The sequence below is a fragment of the Biomphalaria glabrata genome, chromosome 14 (genome assembly GCF_947242115.1).
Source record: "Biomphalaria glabrata chromosome 14, xgBioGlab47.1, whole genome shotgun sequence".
NCBI classification, from domain to species: Eukaryota; Metazoa; Mollusca; class Gastropoda; family Planorbidae; genus Biomphalaria; species Biomphalaria glabrata.
In genome coordinates this window covers 5,927,352-5,945,709 of record NC_074724.1, presented here as the reverse complement: position 1 = coordinate 5,945,709, position 18,358 = coordinate 5,927,352, and the positions used below count along the sequence as shown (strand labels likewise).

General features: G+C 33.9%; 1 protein-coding gene and 1 long non-coding RNA gene across 23 annotated transcripts in view; one reads left to right on the top strand and one right to left on the bottom strand.

The window, feature by feature from the left end:
- The window catches only part of LOC129922777 (uncharacterized), a 27,063-nt gene extending 10,470 nt beyond the window's left edge, over nucleotides 1-16,593 (top strand). For 17 of the 22 annotated variants that reach the window (XM_056009951.1, XM_056009949.1, XM_056009941.1 and 14 more), the window contains 11 exons: nucleotides 1,606-1,796; nucleotides 2,792-2,990; nucleotides 3,274-3,585; nucleotides 5,499-5,571; nucleotides 7,122-7,140; nucleotides 7,868-7,883; nucleotides 8,963-9,100; nucleotides 11,445-11,579; nucleotides 12,042-12,134; nucleotides 13,435-13,560; nucleotides 14,831-16,593. In XM_056009951.1, the coding sequence (XP_055865926.1) occupies nucleotides 1,606-1,796; nucleotides 2,792-2,990; nucleotides 3,274-3,585; nucleotides 5,499-5,571; nucleotides 7,122-7,140; nucleotides 7,868-7,883; nucleotides 8,963-9,100; nucleotides 11,445-11,579; nucleotides 12,042-12,134; nucleotides 13,435-13,560; nucleotides 14,831-15,489 (1,961 nt within the window). In that variant the 3' untranslated portion in view covers nucleotides 15,490-16,593. The remainder of the gene's footprint in view (nucleotides 1-1,605; nucleotides 1,797-2,791; nucleotides 2,991-3,273; nucleotides 3,586-5,498; nucleotides 5,572-7,121; nucleotides 7,141-7,867; nucleotides 7,884-8,962; nucleotides 9,101-11,444; nucleotides 11,580-12,041; nucleotides 12,135-13,434; nucleotides 13,561-14,830) is intronic. The other 5 variants (XM_056009955.1, XM_056009954.1, XM_056009960.1 and 2 more) reach the window with 3 other exon arrangements.
- The window catches only part of LOC129922779 (uncharacterized), a 19,093-nt gene extending 735 nt beyond the window's left edge, over nucleotides 1-18,358 (bottom strand). Inside the window, exons 1-2 of the long non-coding RNA XR_008774639.1 lie at nucleotides 18,132-18,358; nucleotides 2,808-2,894 (exon numbers count right to left, since the gene is read on the bottom strand). This is a non-coding gene — a long non-coding RNA (uncharacterized LOC129922779). The remainder of the gene's footprint in view (nucleotides 1-2,807; nucleotides 2,895-18,131) is intronic.

Sequence of the window (18,358 nt, the reverse complement as noted above, 5' to 3'; positions counted from 1 at the left end):
AAATCCCAGTCTTCACCAGGATTCGAATCCCGGTCTTCGGTTCGGAAGCCAAGCGCTTTACCGCTCAGCCACCGCGCCTCCTAAAAAGGTTGAGAACTGCTGTATTAGAGCATGGACTGGGTTGTCTGAGCAAGCCAAGAAAATCAATGACTTTGCAGAATATAAGTCATTATGCATGACTAGATGAACGACGCGTAGGACGTAATCATCTTTCCAATGGGACAGCTGTATTTTAAAAGAAAAGATAAAAAAAACAACATTAGAAATATAGTAACTTTTATATAGTGAATAAAATTATTATGAGAATTCTCTAATTTTGAAACTTTTTTTTTTACTTTTATTGTTTAATTCCTTTCTTAACTCTCCATCACTTCTTTGCATAAATTTTCTGGATATGCTTGTCTCTCCTACTTGTAACCAGGGGCGGACTGGCTATATGGGCGTTCGGGCAAGTGCCCTGTTGGCCGGTACCCAATAGGACCGTTAGGGACACCAAAAGTGTCGCATGAATGCCAAAAACATTGTTTTCGGATTATATAATGTTCATATTAAAAGCAACATTGTGAGCGTCGTGATTTAAAAAACAACAAGCAAACAACAATATCTTATAGACTTTAAAAACTAAGATTAATTTAAAGCAATGTCTTAAATAGCCTACATCCGTGTATAGTACTTGAAGTAGACGATAGCTCCTTACATATACTAAATGATTAACAAGAAACTTAAAAGGCCAGTATTTCTTATAGAGATCAACGTTATTGTGAGTATATATTCGGATGAATCTATAATGAGAACAAAAACAACGTTCTAAGTTCTATAGATAACATGTCAATTCACAAACGCATTGTTATTGGTTTGGTGGAGTAGTCGCATAATCTCGAGTTAAAGGTTTCTTTGGCCGACAATTAACAAGCAGGGTGTCATGTGGTCAGCACAACGAAACACCACCTTTACTTTCTCCTAATAAAGTCATGTAGCTGTTAGAGTAGGGTGGACTAAGTGGGCCCTAAAATTAATGAAATTCTAATTCACAGACTTCATCAAGTTCCGAACCTAACACCTCAGGTTCGGAAACCAAGCGCTTAATCACTCAGCCACCGTGTCCTCGTTAACTAATGGAGGATGAAGAATTGTATTTGTAAATTGTAGTCCATATGTCTGAAGAAATGGCGAGTAGTGAAACTGAATCATAAACAATATGTTGATGGATAATCTTCATGTACATTTTTATGCTAATGTATGCGGTGGCAGGAATTGGTTCACATTAAAAGTTTCACAATTTCAAATGTTATACTTTATTCATTTAGTAATAGTTTCAAAATCATCTAATTAATTATTCATATAGCTAACAACTTTCGATATATTATTAAAATCTACACAATGTTCTTAAGAACATGTTTCATTGCATGCCTATCATGTGACATGCAATTTTGGAATTCTACAATTTATGTACCCAGTCCGCCAATGGTATTAACTTTAAGGTAAACACAACTACACACATATAAAAATTAAATACATTCATTCTATGAAATTAAGTTAAAATATTTTAATAAAATGTTTTTATATTGCTCTAGTTTTATATATATATATTTTTATTTTAAATAGCAGATATTATCTCTCAGGAAATTGTACTTTTACTAAACATAAGTTTTCAAGACGACTATGATCAATATTGTCCTGAAGTTTCTAAAGATCCCCTGAACGCATCTGTGTCTGGGTATTTTAACATATCCAATACCTCTACAGTTGGACTGGGAATACAAAATATGAACAATGACTCTTCCACATGGTACAATGTAAGTGTTCACTTTTGACGAGTATTTAAGCATTTTTTATCCAAACTCTTCTTTGTTGATTTATCTATATAAATGTTTGAGGAAAAGAAAACATTCAGAAACTGGAACAGACACAAAATAGAGCAGTGAGATTCATAACAAACGAATATTCACATTTGACTAGAGTAACACCTTTAGTGAAATCACTAAATTTAGAAAGCCTTCAGGATAGAAGACTCAAAAGTAAAGTAGCAATTATACATATTAGACACTGAACCATAATCTTCAAATACAAAAACAAAATTTAATAAAATACTCCGAAAGACACAAAGATAAAGGCACATTCCTCGTCCCATATGCTAGGACAAATTTGTACAAATACTCCTTCTTACCTAGTGCTATAAGAGCATGGAATGGGTTGCCTGAGCTAGCCAGGAAAACCAGTGACTTTTAAGAATTTAAGTCATTGGTTAATATGCATGACTGAATGCATGACGCATAGGACGTAATCATCTTCTTTTTTCAAGTAACGTCTGTATTATATAAGATAAGATAAGAGGCGGGGGAGGGGGTCTTTCCCTCCCCCCTTCACATATACATATATATGTATTTGAAATATTTTTCTATGTGTATGTGTGCACGCAATTAATTTTCATTACATTCACTGGTTCTACGTTTTTCGCTGATATCACAAGATCAACAATTTGTGTAGCTCTGTGTTTCCCTTCTAGGACGCCAAAAAAAGTCCTTCACCCTTCAAGAACTAAGAGTCCACTATTTCAAACACTTCACTTTCCTGACAACCCCACAGAAACCTGCACTCCTCCTCACCGTACTGATCAATGATCCTTTTTCACGGTTACTTTCGGTGGAGCGAACCAAGGTAGTCCTGCAGAAGGTTTAGGCTCGGACGTAACAATCTTTATTTTTTTTTGGAACGTCGTAATAAAGAACAAAAAGATTAACTTTATTTTATATGAAAACAAAATAATTAACATATATTTCTGTATCGCTAGGTCTGTTTATTCTTACCTCAAGAATGTTTAGCGAAATCATTACGTAGTTGTACATGCAAACAAACAGCTGATCCTAATATCTTACACATTATTTGGAATGCTACTGTAGAGAAAAATGAAAGTGAATTATTTGTGCGGGGTGTATTGAAGACCAACAAAGATAGCTACAGCGAACCATTAAAAATAAGATACTATCAAGGTAACATTTAAAATATGGAGTAAAATAATTACTATTAAGAATAAGGTCTTTTTTATCAAGCACTTCAATAAAACATTTACTAGAAATAGTGCATGCTTGATAATTTTAAATATTTACTATTAATTTACACGCCTTTTTTTCAAAACACGAAAAATTTTAATATTGTTCTTGTTCATGTATAATTTTTATGTAAATTAAATTATATATTAAATAAGTTCATAATACATGTTTGAAAGTGATTTAAAATAATTATAAATGTTTAAGTATTTGAAAATATCAACAGAGCCAATCAAGAATCCAGTAGATTTAAAAGTTGACAACCAAACAATACACGCTAACCAGTGTGATATTGTACTCAGTCAAGATATTCTACAATTTCAGTACAAAGTCAAATCAGCTGAACAAAAAGAAATGGAGATAAACATAAAAAAAATAAAAGAATTAACAAATCATTATTTCTTAAATGAGGAATTCTACGCATGGAAAATCTACGACAATAAGTCCTATGCACAAATAGCTCTCTCTTTCAAAATTTGTGAGAACACATTTTTCAATGTCACATGTTCAATCAGAATAAATAAAGATCGAATTGAGGGTATGTATTCTTTCTTAAATGAAAAGCAAATTTTATTATCTACAATTTACTTACAAATAACATTGCAACCATTTTTCTAAAGACAAATCATCTATTGAAAAGTTGCTGACCTCTTGTAAGAACAATCATTCTATCCTTGAAAGCAACTGAATGATAGGTAAAAAAGGAACATTTTCTACCCGCCTATTTCCCTTTCCTCACATCGAAAATAAAAATACTGGTAACACCAATGAATAAATATATTTGGAAAATAGAAAATTCTACTGAAGTAATAAAGATGCCATATTGGACACATTTAAAAACAGTCTAGACTACAATACTGGTTCCAGTTTGTGATGTAGTATTGATTCTGAGTATTTTTAATTGAGTAAGTAATATATAAATACGTATAATAATAAAACGATGCTGGTCTTCGATTCTGAAGATTAATGAGGAATGCAGTATTTCCTTTGGCTACGCAGCCCCAGCTGTGACCTACATATTTTAACAGATCCAAGGTGGGCAGCGGATCTTCTTTTGGTCTCAAATGGATATCCCACGACCTTAATGAGTGACACCCAGCTGTCTAGTTCTTAGGCCGCATGCTTTCTTCTTTAGCAGCTAAGGTAAGTTGGCGTCTAAGCTGCTCTATCAAGCGTTTTCGTGGGGCCATCTGTTACGTCGACCACCTTTTAGCTCACCAAAAAGGACTGCCTTTGGCATACGTTCGTCCCCCATACGTGATACGTTCCCTGCCCAGCATAACTGTCGGACCATAAGAAGTCTTTTTATACTGTCCAAACTGACGTTTGCAAGGACATTGTAGTGCGGTCTTACCACCGTATCTCCATGATGGAGCGCAAGTATCTTTTGTGAAAGCGACCACGATTAAATAGTAGAAAATTAATTCTAACAGTCCAGCTAATGGTTTCTACATACAACACTGTTCAAAATTTTCTTCTTTATTCGACTCTTTATTTAATACACTCCCATTGGTGTGTGCTTAAAAAAAAAGAGGCATGAGCTAAATTTAATTTTAAAAGGATTATATTTAAAAAACAACTTCCTTTTCGCTTGCTATCTAAATCTTTCCAATGCCTCTTTTTACCTACTATTAATGAAGACCTTTATGCTGAGTTTGCAAAAGTGAGTGACTCTCCTGCCTTCTATCAGATCACCATACAGAATGTCTTGTTTAAGTCATACTTGTGGCATTCTGTGAACGTGGCCAAGCCAGCCAAGGCGTCTGCTGCTGATAACAGCGTTGGTATTTCCTCATTGCTATTTTATTTTGCCACTTTATTTTTTAAATCCAGCTTAAGCATTGTAGGAGAATAATGTTCAACTTTTTATGTATGCCAACAGTAAATTGACCATGTTTTAGAAGCGTTAAGCAGAGTAGTCATCACACAGGTCCTGTAGACTTGGTCTTTGATATTGATTGCCATTAAAGTATTGTCTTACGCTCTTTTCTGCAGCCAAAACATGGTCACATCAGGTACATTGCTTGTGTTTTGAACTTGCATTTTGGTCTTACTTTGACAAATATTTAATATTAAGTTTTTTTTTTCACATTTCTACATAATGTGTCAGATTTCTTGAAAAAGGCTTTAAAGCCGTTTTCGAGATATGTGTCAACCCCTCCCCCCAACTTTTTGATCACATTTTTTGATCACATGAAAAGTATGCAAGGTAATAAGAGTAATTGTAATAGTTTTTAAAGACCGACTCCAAATTTCTTTTATATTTGCCATCTCACTTTCCTAATTCTCTCCGTTTCTTATTCTTTCCCGTTTCCTTTATCTATTTTTCTACCTATTCTAAAAGCTGTCTCTTTCCCCTTTTTTCTTCTATATTTCTCTTTCTATTTTCTCTTTTATTATTTTTTTTTAATTTTTGACATTTATTGAATTTCGTTTTAAAATGTATTTCAGAGACTCAGGAGGAGTTATATTACATGTTACTTTTGCTATTTTTATTGATACCGTGTTTGGTGATCATTTTAAAGTAAGTTCAACCGTAATGTTATTTTCATCCTATAATGCAGCAAGTAATCGGATAACCTCCTCTACAGCACTTTTTTTGTTTATAGATAGTCTACATTTAACACATTTTGTTTCAGACAGACTAATACATTAAATATACAAAAACTTTAAATAAAAAAATAAAGCACTTTTATTAGAAACCAATTAATACAATAAAAAAGAAACAAAAATGTCCCCTTCCTTCCAATGGGGCAGATGATGTAAGTAAGTTTCTGTGTCCCACGGTAGCTAAGGAGTCATGTGACCAGCACAACGACCAAATCAACTGCCTTTACTTTTTCCCAACTATCTTTAGGTACCCATTAGCGTTGAGAGGACTAAAGGTGCCATAAAGATCCCGAAATAAAAAAAAAATCCCAGTGTTTTATTTGAACACGGAACTCTTGATACTTTACTACTCAGCCAATGCGTCTCGTCTTGGTTAGATTGCTTACACAAGTTCATAAGACGTAGGAAGTTTAGTCGAAAACAACTTCTGAAAATGCCGCTGCATTGATGAGACACAAATTCTAAGCACTATAGATGTTCGTCTGTGAGGCGAATACGTAACATTGCTTTTGACCCTTTCCACCTGCTAAATAAAGAGTTTCAATTTTGTTTAGAATGCGCTTATGTCAGCTAAATCAACTAGTTTTTTTTTTTCTTTTAGTTTATTGAATTAGTTTAGATATAATTAATAATTTAAAAGGTTTTCAAATCTTTCCTCTGCTCAACCAGCACACTTAAATGTAAAATAAAAAGTCTTCGTATTTGAACTCTTATTCTTAGAAATGGTGTGGTTGAACGCTTGAAAATGTATACAATTTACAGTGCTAAACACATCTTCACTTCATTTTGATTCAACATCCTACGTTAGAGGTTCCGATAGATTCGACTTTTTTTGTAATTCTTGCTGCCAGTTTACTTTCACATCCTTCCATATTAGTAGTCACTCTCATTTATTTCTCCAAGGAAGAAAAACATCCTCTATGATATCTGAAACTTCTTTGAACAAATTCGAATCTTCCATTTCATAAAAAAAAATATAAAATGCCACGGTACCCTTCACGTTGATATCAAAAGAAGACAAACAGAAATTATGCAGGTAAGATGCTAAGACAAGTTCTGAAGGACAAGGCTAGCAAGAAAGTGGCTGAATTTTCCAAGAATAAAATAACTGTTAAATTATCTCGCTGATAACTAAGTTGTTGTCTTTTTCTTCTAAAAATATTTACAATTTTTAAATTCAGTTTGGTTAAAATAAGAACAGTTAGTTCGGCTCGGTTCGTACCGATCAGTTTTAAAGTTCTGGCTCGGTTCAGTCGTAAGTAGACATCGAGTCAGGGTTTGTCGGTTCGGGTTTGCTTCGTTTCCCATCTGTAATTATATAATAATAAGTCTTCATACTGTGTTAAATATTTATAAACAGTTTCATACTTGCGTTCATTTTACTTAGCGATTGTATCTAAATGTCTTTACTCTTTCATTGGTAACATTTTAAAACTAAGGCTAGTTATCGTATTTTATTTTCAGAAAAAAGAAAAGAGTGAAAGTAAGTGTGTAATTAAAAAATAACATTCTATAACGTTATATATTTGCTATCATTTCAATTAGTTAGAACCTGTTATTACAAATATAACATAATTAAATGTTTTGTTTTTGTTTTACATGTTTCGGATGTTCCTTCAGATTGACGATTATTACTTCCTAGTCCAAACCAGCCGCAGGACGACGGCAGATGGGAGCGGGCAGGGTTTGAACCCGGGACCATCGATAAATCTGAACGACAGTCCAGCGCGCAAACCGCACGACCAGGCAGCCATCCAATTTCTTTTCTTGTTTTGCTTATTTTCATAGCTTATAAGATGACAAATGTGTATGTTGTGAACAGTTCAGTGATCAAGCTGCTACATGTATTTAGTTGATTTTTATTTTCTTGTTTTTTATTTTTTTTTTGTAGACAAAATTTTTTTTTATAAATCACATTTTTATCAGAAAAGCGATATTACCAATTTTATAAATTTCGTCAAATGATAGCGTTGCACAATAGTTTAAGACAAAAACAAACTCTTCCATCTTCCATTACGTATTTAATAAGTAATAAACCTTAGCGAATTAGATATATATATATATATATATATATATATATATATATATATATATATATATATATATATATATATATATATATATATATATATTTAGCCTTTTCTTTTCTTCTGTTTTCTATTTTAGATCTAGTTTGTAACCAAATATAGATGAAGCTTTACCTTTTTCAGACAAATAAAGCAGATGGTAAGAATAAACTAACTTACAAATAATCTACCAATGCATTTTTGTCTTTAATTTTAAAATTGATAAAATGATATTCTGCACTTCGCACAATTGTAAATTTCTTATAATCAAAAAGTTTTAAACAGCTATTGTTATAGAAGAAGGGTTAAGAAGAACTGGTGATAATTCTACTTAATTAGTTTACCATGTTAAAATTACCCATATGCCTTGCATTTAAAAAAACAAACATTTATTCTAAATTCTATGTCTGTTTTAATTTTATCACCAATTCATTATATCATGATAGCTTTTATTTTAATTAATGACTTTCATGTTTGTAATCTTTCTTGTTGTCTAGCACATTGATTAGTTTCTAAGTCTTCTTCTTTTTCCTGCTACTGATCCTAGAAGAAAGTCTCAAGACCTCGTGATATGGCCATATAGGTTATAAGTTAAGTGTTCCGGCTATAGTCATCAGGTCATCGTTAGACCCCCATTGCTATTGTGATCCTGTTTCGAATAATCGCATTAGTATTGTGTTTTATATGTGATCCATATTACCCTTCGATTCATTTAAATTTATTAAATTCTACATATTACATACATTTAAGAAAAATATTTCAAACTAATCTTAGATTTATCTGAGAATATAGGTTTTAAATATATTTCTTTCTATTATGTTTTGATTTAAAAAGCGTAATTTATTTTTCAAAACTGAACTAAAGTAAAGTTCCCCTATTAGACCTTGTGATCTATAGGGCAGATGATATAAAAGTAATCTGTTTCAGTGGCCTAAGATTAATGAGGATTAATGTTGCTAGTAAAACTACCAACCGCCTTTACTTTTCTACAAGTAATGTCAGGTACCCATTAAAGTTGGGTGGACACACGGGCACCCTAAGTTCCAAACAAAATTTTAAAACAAAAGAGATCAAGGCAAACGAAATACACCAGACTCACTTTTAATTTGCATGCGAAAAGTTTGTATCAGGTAGTTCCTATTTAATGATTTGATTGTTGTGTTCTTGTTGACTATTGAGGCCAACCCTTGATTCACAGCTGCTAATAAATTGAAATATTGCTTGTTTATCGTAAATAAGTAGAACATCTACAAAATGTAATAGTTGACTTAAAAGAAACAAATGTGAATGGTGTGGCAACAGAGTGTGGGAATGACTCTAAAGAAAATACCAGTGATATTTCAACTCAAAATTCTAATCAGAAAGAAGATAAAAAAGGTAGGACAACATATGTACATTTTTAATTTATATGCTTTGTTTTTCTTTTATCTAAGACACTGGCCTGGAAAGAAGAAAACAAGAAAACGGATCCAAATTTAATACATTCCAATCATGTCGTCCTTAGTGTTATCTTGACGAAAACTTAAATCATTAGTAGTGACAATTAAAGTTGGGTGGACACACGGGCACCCTAAGTTCCAAACAAAATTTTAGATCAAAAGAGAACAAGACAAACAATCACTCCAGATTCACTTTTAATATGCATGCAAAAAGTTTGTATCAGGTAGTTTCTGTAGGCCAAACGTATACGAGATCAGAAAAATGAAACACAGGATCGCAGCCTAGCGGAAGAAGCCTATAGGGAAGCAGATCTGAAAGTAAAGAGAAGCTGTCGGCGAGATAAACTGGGACTGGATTGAGCAGAAGGGACAAGAGACACAAGCAGCTGCAAGCAGAAATGACACAAAAACTCTCCATCGTATTGTCCGAGATCTCACTGGAGCAAAGAGTGGACATGGGGCCCAATAAAAGACAAGCAAAGCAAAACTTTGTTAACGAAAGAAGAACAGGATGCAAGATGGGTAGAGCACTTTAAAGAGACCCTTAACTAACCTTCGCCAGACCTAACTTACATATTCAAGGGCCCCTCTCCAGACAATGATCTCAAGGTCAAGACAGACCCAATAACTGCTGAGGAGGTTACCATGGCCATTGCAGTGCTAAAGAATAACAAAGCACCAGGACTAGACATGATATCAGCAGAAATGCTAAAATATGGGTGACATTGCATTGTTAACAGAATGACTGATCTCTTAAATCTCTGTTGGCGAACTTCAAAAGTCCCAGAGGACTGGCAAAAGGGAGTGATTGTAAAGCTTCCAAAAAAGGGCAACTTGGCAGACCGCAACAACTGGAGGAGCATTACTCTCCTCTCTGTCCCAGGCAAAGTTTTCAGCACTGTTTTGTTGAGACGGCTTCAACAGTCTGTAGATGAAAGGCTCAGAGAATAACAAGCAGGTTTCCGAAGAGGCAGATCATGTACAGAGCAGATTTTCGTTTTACGAAATATCATAGAACAAAGTCTTGAGTACCAACAACGGCTAACGATCAGTTTCGTGGGCTTCAAAAAAGCGTTTGATAGTGTCCACCGAGAATCAATATGGAAAATAGTAAGAGAATACGGTATCCCTGAAAAATTCGTCCAGATCCTACGACACCTTTAGAGTCAGTCTACTTGCTGCATTAAAACAGAAGAGGGAACAACAGAGTTTTTTACAATCGAGACAGGTGTGAGACAGGGGTGCATCTTATCTCCCTTCCTTTTCCTCCTAGCCATCGACTACATAATGAGGAGAGCAATGAACCAGACTGCCTTTGGTATTCCATGGCATGAACAACTCCGATTGACGGACTTGGACTTTGCTGATGATGTTGCACTACTCGGGGCTACAAATAAATGCATTCAAGAAATGACGGAGAGCCTAGAAAGAGAGGCACCCAAAATTGGCCTCCGCATAAGACTAAAATTATGCGAGTGGGATATAAGGCAAAGGGTGTTCCCGTCAGACTTGGCGAGTCAAAGCTTGAAGAGCTGGACAAGTTCACGTACCTTGGCAGCATCATAACAAATGATGGAGATGCTTACCGTGATATAGCGTGCCAAATATGAAAGGAAGGGAGCATTTTCCAAAGGCTACAGTCTATTTGGACTAGCCAAGTCATTGGACTCGAATACATCTTCTCAACACAATCGTCATTCCAACTGCTTCATATGCATGTGAGACGTGGAAGTCATCCGTCAAAATTGAGAAAAGACTAAATGTGGCTCAACAGAGATAGCTGAGATGGATTTTGGGAGTCAGTTACACAGACCGGATCTCAAACAATGAAATCCTATGCCGAACTGGGAGTCGAACACTTAGTGAGGTTGTGACTGAGCGTCGCATGAGGTTTGCGGGACATGTTCTACGTCAAAATAAATTACTCACACCAAGAGTTGCGATGGAAGCCAAAACGAGGAAAGCGCAAAAAGGGACGTCCTCGTATTACCTGGCGACACACCTTCATGGAGGACCTCAGAACAGTGGACACCAGGTGGGAGGAGGCTTCAGACATTGCCAGTGACAGATCATTATGGAGACAGCTTGCCACCCAATGCGCCGAACGTCGCGGGAGGACCTAAGTCTAAGTAAGTAAGGTAGTTCCTATTTAATGATTTGGTTGCCAGGGGAACATAATCTGTGGTATTTTAAGTCTCGAGAGACGATCTTTTCCCTTTGCTAATCCTTCATACACAGCTGCTAATAAATTAAAATATTGCTTGTTTATTGTACATAAATAGAACACCTACAAAAAATGAAAGTTAACTTAAAAGAAACAAATGTGAATGGTGTGGCAACAGAGTGTGGGAATGACTCCAAAGAAAATACCAGAGAAATGTCAACTCAAAATTTTAAACAGAAAAATGATAAAAAAGGTAGGACAATAAAATAATATATTTTCATTATTTAATATATGTTCTTTTGCTAAAACGAACATATATACATATTTAATTTATAAGCTTTTGTTTTCTTTTTTACCTAAGACACTGGCCTGGGAAAAAATATAAAAAGAAAACGGATCCAAATTTAATACATTCCAATCATGTCCTAAATGTTATCTTGACGAAAACTTAAATCATTAGTAGTTACAATTAAGCTCATACTTTTTTGCGGACACATAGGAAAAAAATCTTTTTTTATAAAGCTTACAAAAATTGTTTGTCAATTAGTCAATTAGATCGACTGTATTGTAAAGTTTTCGTAAGCTCTGTACGATTAACCAATTAGTCAATTCATAATTGGTAATATAATATATGATTTTACATCATTAGACAAACTTTGCTTTTATTGTGTATTTTAAAAAGTGTTTGTTTGAAATTTTCGATCAACACAAAAAGAATGTGATACAGATGAAATTAAACCGTTGCTGAATGATACTAATGGTATTGCAAGTCCCATTTCTACGGATGGTTTCAATGAAGAAATAGATGGTAAGAATGACGCTAGATTTGTTATGGTTTGATGGATATTTTTCTTCCACTTCCATTCTCGGTATAAGTTGAAATAGTTAACAATTAGTTATTGTTGCCGACAACAGACGAACAAATTTATAAATTATCTGATAAGTGATGATAGTTGTTTTTATTTAATATAAATATATATGTATTTAAAATTATATACATTATATAAAAATGGAAGATATTATTTTGCAATATTAAGATGACAAAGATAACATTTTATACAGTGTTTCATTGTACCTAAAAAATAATGAATTACCGCACCGTTATTCGCATTGCACGGGATGCTTTCTCCTTAAAAATCTGTCACTGGCAAATTTGAAGCCTTTTCCCAGGTGGTATCCAGTGCTCTGAAGTCCTCCATGGAAGTGTGGAGTCAAGTTATACGAGAACGTCCGTATTTGTGCTTTCCTCGTATGGGTCTCCATACCATTGCAACTCTTGGTATTTCATTCTGTAGAGGACATGTTTCATCTCTACGCTTGGTCGCAGCCACGATAAGTCGTCGAGTCCCAGTTCTGAAGAGAATTTTTTATTTCAGACCCAAGCTCTGTTATTGACTCCTAAAATCCGTTTTAGCAATTTTTTAGCTACATTTATACTTTTCTCAATTTTGGAAGATGACCTCATGTTTCACAAACATATATTGGAGTTGGGATGACATTCTGTAGAAAGTTTGCTTTTTATTGACCTCAAACAATTTTGTTAGTCCAATTAAGCTGTAGTCATGGAAGACGGCCCCATCGTTTGCTATGATGCTGACAACTCTCCAAGCTCTAACTCGTCAAGCCCGACGGCGCACCCTTTGCCTTATTTCCCACTCGAACAGTTTTAGTTTTCTCCAATGTTGTAAGGAGGTCAATTTTGGATGCCTCTCTACCTGGGCTCTCCCTCAATTTTCATTTTTTTTAATGTTTTTATTTGTAGAACTAAGTAGTGCAATGTCGTCAGCGAAATTCAAGCTCGTTATTTTGTTCAAACAATATAAAAGCCAAGGCAGTATGATTATTGCTCTCCTCTTTATGCATTCGATGACTAAGAGGAAGTGGAAAGGAGACATGACGCACCCCTGTCTCACATCTGTCTCGATGTTAAAGAACTACAATGTTCTTTTCTTCTGTTTTTCTGTTTTAATGCAGCAACTAGATCGACTGTATTGTAAATTTTTCGTAAGCTCTGTACGATTAACCAATTAGTCAATTCATAATTGGTAATATAATATATGATTTTACAACATTAGATAAACTTTGCTTTTATTGTGTATTTTAAAAAGTGTTTGTTTCAAATTTTCGATCAACACAAAAAGAAAGTGATACAGATGAAATTAAACCGTTGCTGAATGATACTATTGGTATTGCAAGTCCCATTTCTACGGATGGTTTCAATGAAGAAATAGATGGTAAGAATGACGCTAGATTTGTTATGGTTTGATGGATATTTTTCTTCCACTTCCATTCTCGGTATAAGTTGAAATAGTTAACAATTAGTTATTGTTGCCGACAACAGACGAACAAATTTATAAATTATCTGATAAGTGATGATAGTTGATTTTATTTAATATAAATATATATGTATTTAAAATTATATACATTATATAAAAATGGAAGATATTATTTTGCAATATTAAGATGACAAAGATAACATTTTATACAGTGTTTCATTGTACCTAAAAAATAATGAATTACCGCACCGTTATTCGCATTGCACGGGATGCTTTCTCCTTAAAAATCTGCATTTCTTTTTGCATTTGGTCATTGTTCACATAGACACAATTACGCTATTTAAATACGATGTTAACATTTACAAAATCTATAGACTCGACCTGCTTGGATCACATCCACAATTGTAAACACTGTTTTCATCTCATAGACCCCAGACTCATTTTTTCATTCTCGTAGACCCCTTAGAAGCCACTTGAGGTCTATATAGAACCCTTTGGAAATCACTGATTTAGAAGAAAACAACAGCAGTGGGGATAAAATCACCATCCGGGCGCTGGAGACGTACAAAATCTCCTGTTATCAGATCTCGGCGTTCCAGTACCACCTCATCGTCGTCGTCGGGTGGACACTCTGCACTCTTAGGGTGGTCAGTAGTACAGGTTGCATGTTAGAAATGGATGAGCAGTAAGCAAGTGTAAAAGTGCAATGAAAGGGTTTGGGGTCCAGCTATATTCCCGTGGGGCCCCGAGTCAACGGTTAGTAAGAGACCCAACGGGATCTCCAAAAAGAGGATAACGCTGGACACTCGAGTATGGCCGGGATTTCCTGGGTCCTGGCTGATTCGCGGGTCAAAGACTGGATTAACTGGCGCGGCCTTCGCCGGCTGTGTCGGGTGGTCTTGTTGGCGTCCACGAGCTAGGCTCTAACTAGCCCATTCCCTGGTACTCTTGTGGAGGAATAGGCCGCGATTAATCGTAATTCCAAAACTAAGAATATCAAGAAACGTGTACCACCCCACTCTTGCCCTGAAGGAAACTATTTACCGCTTACTAAATTGTAATACAATTTTTAACCTTTTTTTTTCGTTTAGCTATTCGTCTTATTTAGATATTGTATATTTTTATATTTCTAAATAAATATCAAGTTATATGCTTACAATTACACTACAACTTGTGTGGGTTTTTTTCATTAAAATCTATTAACTTAAACTGTTTTTGTTTTTTTAAGGCTCGAGGATCGAAGACACACAAATATTTAGATTGCTTTTGATTGGCGGAGCCGGAAACGGTAAAAGTGCCACTGGAAATACTATTCTTGGTAAACAAGCATTTCCTGAAACGTCAGATTTATGGAACAATTCAACTTCTGAAAAATTATGTGCAGATAATGTCCAAGATATTGTAGTTGCAATAGTTGAATGCCGAAGTTTAAATTCACTACCGATTGAAAAAACAAACGACCCCTGCTCCCTGTTTTCTATTTTTGAAGCAGCAATAAAGTTAGTGCCTGAAGGATTTGACGCTATACTTGTAATTCTTCGATATGAAAACAGATTTACACATAACGATATGGAAAATATAACATCTTTAAAAAGCATTTTAGGGAAAGATTTTTTACGAAAGCATAGCATAATCATATTTACTTGTGGTGACAAGTTTGTTACAAATGAAAGTGTTGCCTTTGAAAACTGGGTTTTACAACAAGAGGGAGCATTTCGAAATCTACTAGAGGAATGCGAGGAAAGAGTTATTTTATTTGATAATCGAACAAAAGAAGAAGATAAAATAACACTCAGAACGAAACTGTTGACAATGGTCGATACTCTGGAAATTGTCAATGGTAAATACACAGTTAAAAATATGCTGTTTAGCAAAACGTTAACGTAAAAATGTCTTGAAAAAGATACTTACGGCTTTAAAACTTATGTTATCTTATTTTTTTAAAAAAGTAATGGAAAAGAGAGAAATATGATGTAAAATATAGCAGGATTAAGGCGCGTAATTACTGTTCAAAATATAATGGTATAGTTTCGATGGATTTCTTTTTTTTTTCTTACACATTTTACTATTATAAAGTCCCTTTATTTAGAATTAAGCAAAACTTAAATATAGAAAAATAACATTAATAAAGTTAAACTTATCAAAGCGAAACTACCCAAACCAGAAGCCAATTTGCATTTAAAAAATTAAGGGCATTTTCTTCCTTCATTTTTGTAAAACTGGCATTTCATTTTGGTGTTTCAGTCTTCTAGCAATCTTTAAAGCATTTTTAAATACAAATGTAAATTTTTACGAGCTTTCTCTTATAGTGTTTTCATTATGCATACCACATAAAGATAATGAAAAGAATATTGGGGCATTATAGCGGACAAGTTGCTCACATACTAGTCTAAACTGTCGTTGATTGATATAGAGAATTCCATATCAGAGCGTGTTTATGTATTACGTCTTAGTTTGTTGCGGCCCCCGTTGTTGGTTTTGTGTTGTCCTAATTTGATGAAAAAAATGGATTGAAATAGAAAATCATATATTTCACCATAATTGTTGATTGCGAAGTTTTGGTTGCAAGGGCTACTTTTTGTTTAATATTAATATTAACCACAAAAAAATAAATAACTAAATGTAAGAAAGATTAATTCTAACATTTTCAAAGAAAGATAGTACTCTACACATGTATATATAAGGCATATATATATATATATATATATATATATATATATATATATATATATATATATATATATATATTTAAAAACTTGCATTGTTGTCAGTGTTCAAAGTGAGATATGGGTAAATTGTAAATATTTTATTAAAGATTATGGTTGAATGATGCTCATGTTTTAAATCTTATTTTGAATATATTCATATATGTAGAATTTGTTATATTTAAACAAGAAAATATAACATTATTTTTTCAGTTTTACATTTATGTTGAAACCCCACTACCTTATATCCATATATTATGGATTAATTAAAGTATATTTATAGTTATTTACTTATTGTTTTTGCTTTGTTTCTATTGTAAGAGTTTTATTTATAGTTAGATCAGGAGCAATCTTGAAATAAATAGACAGTATAAACAATGTCAGTTCGACGTATGGAATCAAATAAAAAGACACATGATTATGAAAGAGCTTTGGAATATGTTTCCACATTGCTGAAAAAAAGGTCTCACATATTATCACATGTTTTGTTAAAATAACTCGCTTTTTTTTTTAGTAGACGTCAGGAAAGTCTATATACATCTAGAAAATGTTTGGCTGAGTTGAAATGCAATAGCAGAATTTACTTAAACTTAAAAGAATTCAATAACCCTAACCCATAAACTGTAAAAGCTTAACCTGTTCCCACATGTACACAAAACAGATTGGAACAGAGAACTTTAAAGGTGCAATAGAAGCATGGTAGCCTGTGCTACAGCAAATTTATAATAATTACAACTAAACTATATCAAAGGCATTTTATGTTAGATGTTATAATCTTTTTGCTTTGTAACTAACTTCTCAACTGACTAAATAGTACGATTCTTGATACACAGCTGCGTCATATGTTGGACATCTGTAATCACGAGATGCTAATGATAACTTTTTATGTAAGTATAAGGAGCACGAACAAATGTTCGTTCAATGAAAACTGGATGAATAACATAAACAAACAAATATTTAACATCTGACTGGAAGAAAAAAGGCAAACATCGCAAAAAGAAAATGTTACATTACTTCATAGAACTCAAATAAAGCTTTTGACCGGATTTAGCGTGATGTCATGTGACAAGTGTCAGGTGGGTTAACAGATTTATTTAGGGTATGATATGGTTTCCCGGGCTCCTCACCCTACACTGCTTATTAACTTTCTGTCAGGGTTGCAATTTGGTCGTGGTTAGACTTCCCGGACATCTCTGACAGTTAATTACTTAATAGGTTGTTTATTAACGATAAGTTTACTTACATTAGTTAACAACAAGAGTGCAAGTTAAGCAATTTAATAAAGAGATGAAGTATTATAACATGAATGATGAATAGTATAAATGGTATTTACAAAATCAAGTTATTCAAAATAGATATAAGATCAATGCCACAATTTCATCAGGGCTCGCGAAGCATACAACCTAATGCCATGGATGTAAGGACGATACCATAACAAATTAGGATTGACTGCAACAGGTTCCCAAGTCTGCGTCCCTAAACAAGGAAAATACATATTCCTTGAGACCGCCATTCACAAGATTATTTTACCAACGACTTTAAAACTACATCGCGAAGAATAAAAGAAAACAAACTAACTTACCCATTACTGTGGAAGAAAACAACAACAGAGCGACTGATATCCAGCAAAAACAAACAGAGCATTGACATCAACATAGCGCGACCTTAGAAACTAGCGCACAAACCTATATGGTGCATAAAAGAAAACATCAAGCAAGAAGCAACTCTAGATGAGCACGACAGAAAGTGATTAGGGCGATCAGTACACAAACAAAAAAAATCATTATTATATAAGCCCTATATACAAATGCGAATAGCTCTTACTTCTGAGTAATCAAAGTGGAGAAAGTTAAAAAACACCCAAAATATTTCTGGAGCATATTATGATAGAATCTCTAGAAAGATTTACTCCTAGCTTGAAAAAACAGCCTATTCCCAATCTATGACCTAGCTCTCAATGGAGAAAATGCAGACCAGGTACAAGAGCTTACTTTAAAACTAGATACTGCAACTACCCCTGTTGACATGATAATAAACGCATAAGAGAAGCA